Genomic DNA, 12,559 nt, shown 5'->3' with positions numbered 1-12,559 from the left:
TGCGTAACTCTGGATCCCAGGAAACCTGGGACCACCTTATGTACCACTGCCCTCTTTACGAAGATCGCTGACGCATTCTCATTACACAGATTCATTTCCGTCCACAGGATCAAGAAAACCATCTTCTGTAACATGAGCAACACTATCGCGCCTTTTCCAAGTTTGTCCAAGACCTCTTTGCCAGGCAACTAACTTTACCTCAACCGTAAACCTTAGCGAGAATAGTGCCATACAACTCCATCCTTGGTTCGTCCCAGGAGTGACACAACCACCAGAATAGCTCAGCTGCTGCCATTAGGTCTTTCTAGCCACGCTTCCTTACGTGGTCCTTTGCCTCCACTCCCCGATGCGAGAGGGGGAGGTTACCCCTAGTCTTCTCCCCCTCGCCGCCCCTCTTTTCCCTCTGGTAGAGCATGGGCCTGCTCCGCTGATTTGGGGGCCATCTTCTCTATGGGCCCTATCTCTGTGTTTTCCCCCAGCCTTCACTTTCCCTCCCCCTCTCTAACTTACTACTACTAGCGTCCGAATCATCTCTAATTTGCTTGAGCCTTACACCCAAAAACCTAATAACATTAATTTTGCATAACTAGTACAGTACTCCTTTTGGTTAACCCCTATCTATAGCTTTTTTTTTTTTTTTTTTTTTTTTAGGTCCTAGCCACTAAAATCTCATGAAATTAGGTGGCAGGACCTGCCAGAGTAAATAACTATAATACTGGTGTACCTGGTCTGCCTCCACGGGACAGAGTGTGGACAACGTTGGGTCCCATTAGGGGCCCAGCGACTAAATGACCAGAGGAACAACGGTACATGACGCTACACACGTACAAAATCTATACACCTTTAAACATCTGGCATTGACAGTGTTCTGTTTCACACCCACAACGTATGGTACACGGAGATGGGGGAAACTCCTGGTGCCGTTTGACACTAAACACATAAAATCACAATCAGGATAAGTCAAGAACTTTGTTCCCATAATAGCACTGCTCGGGAAATGGAACGCAATCCATATAGAAGTCCATGCAGTAATGGAATGAACAGGAGATTTAGCAACCTTTCATTAACTACTAAAGAATACGCAGCTCAGAAGAAGACCAGTCCGAACCAATATCTTCATGAAGCAAAGCAATGGTTCGCTATTCAACCGTCGCCATCACAAGCGGCAAGCTCGCCACCTAATCCATTGCAGGGGTCCCCAGTTTCACCGACACAAACCCAGCCAACCTGAGACGACAGCTGTACTTCAAGTGTGATGGATCAAAAATTCAAATTTGGCCCTTAAACTCTGCTCCTACCTCAACATTGAGATCAATTTTATAGTTGGCTTATCAGTTCATATAGGTCTCATACCACCACTGTACGAGATATTCTCCAGTCTCAAATTTCCGATCTTCTATCTAATGTGCCATAAGACAGGGTCTTGTACATCTGTTACACTAACAAAAGCAGGATCCAATTAAGGCAACACATAAGTGTGTAAACAGGAGCCAGAACTTCAACCATCAGACTAACCGTTGAAACAGCACGCCCGTTTCCTTTCCAAAGAGTAATGTTTTTTATCAGGTCAGCTCACAAACATCTGCATAAAGGCATATCATTCATCTCACAAACCATCCATCGTTGTTTCAATATGGCATACACCCAACATTATTCGAAACGGTTACCTCAGATCCTGTCTCAAGTAATTTCCGTTTCGAAGGCTGCTAACCAGCCAATAGAATCAATTGAACGGCAGTGGAGCTGTGATGTTTATGATATTTATCTATGAGCACAAAACACATCTAAATTACTGCACCCGAGGGATACACATCCTAATGCATCGAAAGAGGCAGGGAAAACAAAGAGTTTTGTGCAACACAATGAAAGTCAATAAAGTACAATACATAACCAAGGACCCCGCAGTGGCAGATGTCGACGATGCCACCTGGCCACCCAGAAACAATCCAGCACATCATCATAGAATGCAAGGTTATCACCTAGACGGAGCATACTCATAGGCACGACCAGATTGCCTGGATGAAGCTAGCGCAAAAATGCCAGTTGATCAAAGAAAGTGTACCAAATTACAAATACGATGCCCAGGCCGTACTAGAGACTCCTACTAACAAACTACACTGAGACCGCACCATAATAACGGACAAGACGATCCCGCACAATAGATTAGAAATCACCCCGATCGACAAGAACGAAATTGTTACCTACGTGATCGACATAGCGTGTCCAACACCAGAAACCCACGAGGAAAAGATCAGGAAGTACACAGACCTCAAAACAGAAAGACAAAGAAATGTAGCATATGAAACAAGCAATGACCATCCAATCACTGCGTCAGCCACCGGAATCGCGCCAAATAGCCCCCATAAGAACATAGCAGCAATAGGACTCGCAGAGAACATTTACATGGAACCTCAGAAAGCTGCAATCCTGATCACCTGTCGGAGAGTACGTTGAACAACAGTAAAAATAATAACAACAGTAACTGGACTCAGCTAACCACTCCATGAACTTGATACCAGTATCCATCACAGAGTGGAAAAATTCTCATAAGGATAAACAATAAATTAATATGAATTCATCATAAAATTTTGAACCACTGTCTCTCTTGCATTAAGTACTTTGTAAATGCCTTCTAAATGCTTTCATTTTTTCATTAAAATTTATTTAGTAAAATATAACTCATAATTAAATAATGTTCTGTTTGTACTGTGACGCGACCACAGTGTCATATCCGGAGTGTTGAGAACAATTTCCCTTTTTGGCGTGGTCATATATACTGTATGTAAGCGCATGTTGTCCTCACCATATCCGTTCATCTGTCGTCCGTCCGCATGTAATAACTCGATTCTGAGTGGATGAAATTTTATATTTGGCTCTTTCAGGAAGATTTGTTGAGCTTTACCAAATTTTATTAAAATCGGACTAATCCGGCAATTATGAACATCGGATGGACAAACATGAACAAACTCAAAAAAATATGGAAGAGCAATAAAATCTCAAATAGTCTAAAAATTAAACTATATGAAACTGTCAACATACCCACAGCAACTTATGGATCAGAGACATGGAGAATGAATAAGAAAGAAAGGCAAAAAACGATTGCATTTGAAATGAGATGTCTAAGGAAAATCAATAAAACAAATTGGAGAGAGCATAAAACTAATGAACAAGCAAGAAAAGATCTAAATTTTGAACACAGCATAATAGAACAAATCTACAAACAACAACTTTAGTGGTTTGGACGTCTGAACCGGATGACACAACACAGGCTGCCTAATGTAGTACTGGTAGGAGGAATTGGAGATAAGAGACCACCAGGAAGACCCAAAAGAGAATGGCTCTAATGCTTAAAGGAAAGCACAGGCTTTACGAGCTATCAACGACTGATGGGCCGACTGGGCTAGCCGGGTAGGTAAAGTGCCTGCCTGGCAACCCAATGGTAGCGGGTTCGATTCCCGCCTCGGGCTGGATATCACAATGGTGCCGAACCAACCGGTTGGATATCCCGGCCACGATACACGAAGGAAGCAAGAAAAAACTGGTTCCTTCGTGTATTGATCACATCATACGAAATAAATATATAAACGAATGATGAAAGACTCAAGAGACCGACAACAATGGAGGGTGATATCTAAATAGGGACTCAAACCATGCCAAACGGAAGAGTAGAATGATGATGATGCATAGATACTACATTAATTATCCATATACAGTATCTGTTGATTCAAAAGCAGGACGGTTGGCAATCTGGCGGTTCCGCAGAAACGAAATTACCATTGCCTTATATAGTGTTTTTCAGAGACAGGGGCTTTTTCACATCCATATTGCAGAGAAAAAAATAATAATAAAATAAATATATATATATACACTATGCTGCCACTTTATTAGGTGTATACCTACCTAGTAGCGTATTGAGGCTCCTTTAGCCTTCAAAATAGCCCGAATTCGTCAAGGCATGGATTGAACAAGATGCTGAAAACGTTGTGCAGGAATGGAGTACCATGCAGACATGAGTGTGTCACGCAGTTCCTTGAGATTCGACGGAGGTGTAGGCCTGCAGCGAACAGCCCTTTCCAGCTCGTCCCAAAGATGTTCAATAGGATTGCGATTCAGGGACTGAGCGGGCCACTGCAGCAAAGAAAAGTCATTGTCATGTTTCTGGAACCATTCCATAGTGATTCGGGCTTTGTGCACCGGCGCATTATCCTGCTGGAAGTAACCCATCTGACTGAGGATAAACTGTCAACATGAACGGATGCACTTGGTCAGCAACGATGTTTAGGTACGATGTGGCATTCAGACGTGAATCTATGAGTATCAGTGGACTCATCGTGTGCCAAGAAAACATTCCCCACACCATAACACTGCCCCACCACCTTGCACAGTAGTCGTCGGACATGACAGGTCTATGGATTCATGTTATTTTCGCCAAATTCTGTGCCTTCCATCAACATGATACACCAGGAACTTCGACTCGTCAGACCAAACAACTGCTTTCCAATCCTCGATAGTCCAGTGCTGGTGTTGCTGTGCCCACAGGAGACGTGATCTCTTGTGCTTCATTGATAACAAAGGTACGCGATGTGATCGTCGGCTGTTGAAGACCATTCGTGACAAAGTGCGACTAGTGGTCCGTTGCGATATTTTGTTCTGCGCACTAAGGTTGTATTCTGATGTGATGTGCGACATTGTGGCCCGTCTGTTTGCTTGCACAATTCTAGCCATCCTCCTCTGACCTCTCTCATCAACAAGCGATTTTCTTCCACAGGAGTGCCGTTGAGAAGATGTTTTCTGTTCGTAGTACCATACTCGATACACCCTTGAAACTGTGGTGCGTGACAAGTTCAGGAGAACTGCCGTTTCAGAGATGCTTTGTCCAGCACGTCTTGCACCTACTACCATGCCACGTTCGAAGTCCGTTACCCCATTTTCGCTATGGTTTGTACGCTTAACTGATATTAGAAAGGTTGTTCTGTTGCATTTATATCCACAACTGTGGTTATGTGACTTGCAACGTTGTGGGACAAACCATTTGTGTGCACAGCAGGGGTGGACCTAATAAAGTGGCAGCACTGTGTATATAGTGTTCTCTTAACTTCAGTTCGGGCACGGGGAAGCTGACTCATCACATTGCACCCCTTCTCTCGACGCTCCTACACTTGAATACCGGTTTCCGGCTTAACATATCCGGTCCATAATGACCAACGACGTCTTCTGGTTACTTTTTCGTAGCTACAACATTCAGCCGGGACACTTTTGCTTAAAGTGTATAAGATATCTTCTGAATCGCCAGTCATATGATATGCCTCCGGCCCTATTGAACCCTGACAGAGCCCTAATGTGGAAGATTCAATGATTTTCAGAACTCATCAAAGGACCCTCAAATAGTTAAAAAAAAAAAAAAAAAACCAATAATAATAAACTATTATAGAATGATATAGGAGTGGGCTAAGTGGATATTGTACTTTTATCTTTTACAGAATCCCTCCAGTCTGCAAATAAAACCTGCTCTTAGGCTTTTCCAAACATTTTCTTATAAGTGTGAATGTATGGAAGTTTATTAAAGCAGAAATGCGTGCTATTTTCAAATTATTTCAATGCCCGCGTTGAACCCCTCAACTTTTACTAATTCATTTTTTTATCGATTAAATTTTGGACACCGGCACATACAGAGTACTGCCATAAACACTGTTGTTATTAAAATGAAATATTTAAACTAAAACTAAACCCGTACTTTCTATATTTAATTTATTCTTTGTGTGATTCTTACCAAAATAAATAGTAGTAATTATGTCACCATATACTCCAGGTTAATATAACTACTAAACTAAAACATAGAAGTATCTACTAGTCAAACAGCTGTTATTGCCCTGAAAAAAGCAAAGCAGTATCAACCAACACTTTCAAATAACTCCAGCCGAATTAGCAGACATTTCGTCCACCGCACTCAGTTAGCATAGTGTTTAGGGTAAAGCACCACTGTGGTCTCCCACAACTGCGTCACTCAGTTAACAAATGATCGCTGTCCTCGTGGGTAGCACAGTGCAAAATTTACAAAAATATTATATACATGGCCGATGCGTCTAAAACCCTACTACAACCAACCAACCAACCAAATGTCCTCTCCATACTGGGTGGAAAAGACCTGAGTTCGAATCCCGTCAATGACGCCAGGAATTTTTATGGATCTTTTTCACAACGTGGTTAAATTAGTTGATCTCAGACGAGGGTAGCATGGTTTTTCTCCCGGAAACTCAGGTTTTTCGTCCAACAAATGGACCACAGAAAGAACACAATTTACAGAAGTTTTATACACTGGTGTTCAAAGAAAGTGCATCACCTAGGAATTTCACATTTCTAACCCTTTTTTCGTGATGGTGTGTTACATTAATGACTAGCATCAAATATAGAAATATAAACAAAAGATATTTATTGATAGTTAAGGCAAAGCTAAGTAATATTTCACAGGCGCTCTCAAAATATTCCAAAATGAGCATTTACAACCTTTATATAACAGTTTTGGTAAACAAGACAATTATAGCTGAAATATTATCAGAAACCCTCAATTTGCTTCAATTTATCATTTTAAATGGAAAACAAAATGAAAAGTTCACCAGGTGCAAATTAAAATTGAGTTGAGCCGCCTCTAGCCCTGTTGACAGCAGCACACTGTTGAGGCATTGACAAGATCAATTTCTGAAGATAATCAACTGATAGTTCGTGGTTCCAAACACGAATTATGGCTTCCTGAAGTTCACGAAGGATCTTTGGTTTCTTTCTGGCAACTGCAGATTCAACACGATGCCAACAATTGTCTATAGGATTCAGATCCGGCCGGACTGTTTCCTGGCCAGCTAAGAGTTGTAATGGACCGTTCTTCCAACCATTTTTTCACCTGTAACAAATGTAAACACATTACTGTCAAACCTTTAATGCAGAAATAAAGCTAAAGTTACTACAGAAGTGCGAAAACTTTGACTTTTCGAAAAGGAAAACTTACACTTTTCGCCCGATGACAAGGAGCAGAGTCGTCCTGAAAGATACAGTTACTTGGCAGGTTGAAATGGTCTCCAATGGTTGGCAGCAGTTTGCTTTCCAATATAGCCAAGTATCCATTGGCATTTATGGAACCCTTTATAAACTGCAGGTGACCTACTCCGCGATACGACATGCACCCCCATATCATTTGACTGGTAGGGAATTTCACTGTAGACACTATACAGTCTGGATGGTTCTTCACCACGTCTACGGCGAATCGTTTGTCTCCTCAGAGCCATGCATGTTGAATTTCTTCTCATCGGAGAAAATAACTGACTTCCACTGCTCTGGGGTCCATTCCCCATGCTCCTTACACCAAATTAATCGAGCCTTTTTCATTTTTTGTGTGAGAAGGGGCTTCTTCTTAGGACGACGGGCTACAAGTCCATTTTTGAAGAGGCGTCTTCTGACTGTTACTGCACTTGCTACCACTCCTGTATGTTCTTTCCATTCTCTTTTCAGCTCAGACGAAGAAGCTTTACGGTTTTTCAGGCATAAGCGCTTCGAAATGCGCTCCTGTTTTGGCGTATAGACTCGTTTACGTCCCATTCCTTTTTTCCTATCAGCAGAACCGGTATTCTAGAGTTGGGAAAGATATATAGTCACTGTCGACTGATTACAAGACACTCTATAAGCAATATGACGGGAAGAACATCCTTCCTCACGAAAAGCAACAATAGCACTCTTTCTTCGTGGCGTCAACTGCACGTAACTCGCCATCCTAACACAAGCAAGGAACGACTGCAACTCTTTCAGAGCGTGCTTATATAGCTGAAAGTAACAGCTGGTGCAATATTACGTCATCACCTACGCGTGTCAATCTTATCTGATGCAATCTGTAAGAAATATTGTCATGTACTTACGTTATTCGGACGGCAATTACAATTTTAAGGGGTGATGCACTTTCTTTGAACACCAGTGTATACGCAATATGGCCTAAGTTGCTGATGCGCCTAAACCCTACAACCAACCAACCAACCAACCAACCAACCAACCAACCAACCAAATGATCGCTCTAGATCTGGTCATCCGTGCACTACCAGTACTCTACACATGATCAAGCAACCAAATTCATCGAAATACTCTCCTCAGAGTAAAATTGGTGGTCAGCAAAACGGAATATAATATCACCCAGAACCATGTCAAAGTTAATTAAATTAGATCTAAAGATATCTGCTTTCCATAGGAGGATAGGACAGATGTCGTTGTTTTGTAGGGTTTAGGCGCATTAGCAACTTAGGCCATATATTAATATGTCTGGGGGTCTGTTCTGTGGTCGGTTTGCTGGACGAAAACCTGAATTTCTGGGATTAGAAACCATGCTACCCTTACCTAAAACCGACTAACTAACGGGGAAAAAGACCCATAAAAATTCCTGGCGCCATTGACGGAATTCGAACCTAGGTTTTTTTTTCACTGCTGTCGGAAGGATGATGATTATACCAACTGTGCTACCCAAGAGGGCTTGTTGATGTGGAAGCTTGTTTCTTTAGAGTTATCATTATATATATTTCAGAAATAACAAAATTGCATTGTATTAGTAGTAGCTAAATGATGAAGAAAGCAGGCTTTTTCTCAATCTGCCAAAAAAAAAAAAAAAAAAATTCTATCATTGGTTCCTTCCCCGTAGCCAAAAAGTACCTATCCAGTCCTTCTTTGAACTTTACCAAACTATCAACCTTACAACCAAATAATACAAGATCATTTGATTCTCCTTTCATTAACAACTCCGTTAAATTAATACCTGATTCGACCTTGATCCTAATGTCCGAATATCCTGACAAGATGTACAGATTTTTTTTTTTTTTTTTTTTAGATTTACTCATATACAGTGCCGGAATAAGGTACTGGCTAGCAGGGCTCCGATTAGGGGCGCCGAAAACAGAAGGACAATAAGACAAAAAATATATACCCTCAGTAAAGGGCACCGAAAAATCATTCTGCCCGGGGCGCGGAAATACCTTGTTCCGGCAGAGTCGTATCATACCTTTTAACTTTTACAGACTTATTTTCTTCAGTTTTATTGAGCTTGTTACATTTTTATTTTACTCCTTTGTTTAATTTATGTAAACCCCTCTAGTTTAGTAGAGGGGTTTACATAAAAGACAATACTGGGGTATTGTCTTTACTTTTTTGGATGGCAATAAATGATTATATATATGAATATTATATTATTAATATTATATGTTTTCCTTTTAAAAATTGCATTGTATTATTATCATAAAAATTATATTTTACAATTATAATTATTATATGCAAATTAATGTTGCAAGAAAGCAAGCTTATACAGCATCACCCAAAAAAAAAAAAACTTCCCATTTCACCCATCCATTCTCTTCAAAAGTTTATATTTATATTATTATACAAATATTATATTATATATTATTATTAAATATTAATAATATTATTACTGACATCTGCCAACCAGGCTGATGTAAGCACGCGCTACCAAGATTTCTGCTTAGATACTTTTCGTCTGCAACTTTATTTCGTTAGGAAAATTACGAAGGTAATGATTTATATACGTTGCTTAAATATTATATACGTTGCTTAAATATTATATACGTTGAAGACAGTTGATTTTCATTAGAACGAAATATATTTATTCTTTAAAATTGCCCTTCGTTTAAGTACTAAACTTTCGTGGTGGAACGTTATCATTGTGCTGAAAGAATTTGCTCAAACGCCACTGACAGATTCATACTCAGTGTCAGTTCAACTGTTGTCAGTGTAAGTTTTCCCTTAAAAAAATGTATTGTATTATTATCATACAAATTATTATATTTTACAATTATAATTATTACATACAAATTATATATTATTATATAAATATTATGTTATTAAATATTAATAATCTGCCAACTAGGCTATTAGCACACGCTACCAAGATTTCTGCTTAGATGCTTTTCGTCTGCAACTTTATTTCGTTAGGAAAATTACGAAGGTAATGATTTATAATCGCTTAAATATTATATACGTTGAAGACAGTTGATTTTCATTAGAACGAAATATATATATTTTCTTTAAAATTGCCCTTCCTTACCGTACTAAACTTTCGTGGTGGAACGTTATCATTGTGATCTTTAACTGGAAGAATTGCTCAAACGCCACTGACAGATTCATAGACTCAGTGTCACCTGTACTGATCAACCAATCAGTAGCCAGTACCTCAAAACACGTCAGGTGGTTGTTCGTCACAGGCTGTTGACCGTTTCCGCCGCAAACTAATGCTGTTCCTTACGTCGTTTGGACGGGCAGGGGTGTTGTGGCGTTAACATCTGTTGCAAGCGCCGAAGTAGCGCTATGATTACATTCTTTGTCCCGTGTGTCCCGAAACAGATGTAGCTGCAGCGTATGCTATTCCTCGTAGAAAAGTGTGTCAGTGCTGAGGTTTTTCTCTGTTCGTCTGTGCTGGGAACCATTAGCGTTCGAGTGAGTGGCCATATTTTGTGTCAGTATGTATCTGTTGGCTTCAACGAAGTTAATGAGGTAAAGTAAACAAACTTTTCGGTTGTTATGAATTGTGTTTAATAACTGGCTGCATTTTAACCGAAACGCAGTGAGGACTGTTTATATCTGCCAAGTGAATTAACCTTTTCAACACGTGTCAATATGCCACTGTTTAGAAGAAAACGGGACTGCGAACCCCAGACCAATGGGGTGGACGAGACTGTCGCAAGGCCGTCGCTACCTCCAGTTGCTTCGAACGGTACACATTCAAATGGAGCTACAGGAAGTCATACTCCAGACTTACCTATACAGAAGCCAAGATGGGTGTTTCATTGCCAACAGGCGCAAGGAAGTCCGACTGGTATAATATCTGGGTTTACTAATATTAAAGAACTTTATCAAAAAATTTCAGAATGTTACGACTTTTCCTGCACAGACGTAAGTTGTTTACTTATTTATGTTTCGAAAGTTGTTCATAAAACTTGAAACAGAACATAATTATACTTAAGTAGGTTGTTTGGTTTTGGAAAAACGAGATTTATATCTTTATAATTAGGAATTTTTAGTCTTTTAAAACGTACTTTTTTTTTTTTTTTTTTTTTTTAAGTGTAGCTGTACTCTGATAGAGCGAGAAATAAAAATATATATATATATTTTAAAGAATATTTTCTATTTTAAGGAACTGTGACTCATTCAGCTATCAACTTTCTTTTAACGAATTCTGTGTTTAAAAAAAATATCGCTTGCTCACTTAACCATGATTGCGTGACTAACCGGTCAAATGTTTTTTTCAACTGTATAAATCCTGCCATATTAATAATTATGCCTCCCGTTTAGCATATCTTGGAAGACATTTTGAATATTAAGCGTTCTGTTGTTTACTGTAACTTGAAGTGCAGTTAATAGGAGTGTACGAAGAGAAAGATTGTCGATCTATAAATGCGTAGTTGTATTATGGAGAAAGCGCGTGTTTTCATCGCATGAAAAATTCATGTGATGTTCGAATTTTGTTTCGCACGAGCGATTGTTTGTAAATAGAGTTAATAAAATATTTAAAATGTTAATTTTAATTACAAATATTTAGAGTTTGGTACGGTCTTCTCCATTGGTGAAGCGTTACTTTATTTGAGGTAGTGCAATATCAGGCAACTCGTTGTGAATGTATTCCCAATATGATAAAAACTGTGCCAATTTGGTAATTCACTTACGAAAAAACATGATGCACTTGCACTAACCTTTTCGTTAAATGGTTTTATGTATTTATATATAAAACGTGATTTGAAGTTAATTTTTTATTCTAAAAAAAAAAATTAACTTCGAATTTTATAAAGCATTAATATCATATAAACATGTTCGTGCGAATAATATGGCCAAGCCATTGCAAGGGTGGGGTAGGGGAAAAGTCCCCTATCCCAGTGTTTCTCAATCTTTTTACTCTCGTGGCACATTTTCCAAAGAAGAAAAATTTCGCGGCACACCTACGTAGTCATAGAAGAAGAAATTTCTAAATTTCGCGGCACACTTGGAAAATTTTGCGGCACACTAATGTGACGCGGCACACCCTTTGAGAAACACTGCCCTATCCCACCCTTGTTTTACCATAGTAGTCATCGCAACATTAACGAATTAAGAGAGATATTAATGGTGGATCACTTGTTAGTATTGGACACGGTTTCTCTTGTTAACGAATAACAACAACAAAAAAAGCAGTAATTATCATAGTGTGATTAATTAGATATAATAATTAATTAGAATGAGCTTAATTAGAGGATCGCATAATGAAATGAATGCAACTGTAAGAATACCAAACGTAAAGCTATTTCGATGACGTAACGTAATGAAATAACGGTTTCCAAGGAAACTAGCAATTCCCCGATAATAACTTTTGCGCTTATAATAAATTTTTCCCTTTATAATAATAATGACTGCTATTGAAAAACTTTTATCCTACTAATTATTGTGCTAATTAAACTTACTTCAGAGAAGATTAAAATTTCGACTGTATTTCCAGTTGTGGTTTGTGTAGAAATATCTGAAATTGTCTTGGAACAGCGGACACACGTGACTATAT

At 39.2% G+C, this 12,559-nt stretch overlaps 1 protein-coding gene across 3 annotated transcripts in view; it reads left to right on the top strand.

Annotated features, from left to right (window-relative positions):
- kermit (PDZ domain-containing protein GIPC-like protein kermit) overlaps positions 1 to 12,559 on the top strand; it is a 168,550-nt gene that overhangs the window by 76,388 nt on the left and 79,603 nt on the right. Inside the window, exon 1 of one of the 3 annotated variants that reach the window (XM_090373762.1) lies at positions 10,253 to 10,527. The exons of 1 other annotated variant lie outside the window; for it this stretch is intronic. In XM_090373762.1, the coding sequence (XP_090229888.1) occupies positions 10,393 to 10,527 (135 nt within the window). In that variant the 5' untranslated portion in view covers positions 10,253 to 10,392. Of the gene's footprint in view, positions 1 to 10,252; positions 10,927 to 12,559 lie in introns of those variants that run through there. One more of the 3 variants, XM_090373760.1, reaches the window with a different exon arrangement.

This window comes from Mastigoproctus giganteus, chromosome 5 (genome assembly GCF_048544385.1).
Source record: "Mastigoproctus giganteus isolate SK-2022 chromosome 5, ASM4854438v1, whole genome shotgun sequence".
In the NCBI taxonomy this organism is placed as follows: domain Eukaryota; kingdom Metazoa; phylum Arthropoda; class Arachnida; order Uropygi; family Thelyphonidae; genus Mastigoproctus; species Mastigoproctus giganteus.
Note: the sequence above shows the minus strand (reverse complement) of the source record. Positions and strands in the feature narration are given on the sequence as shown.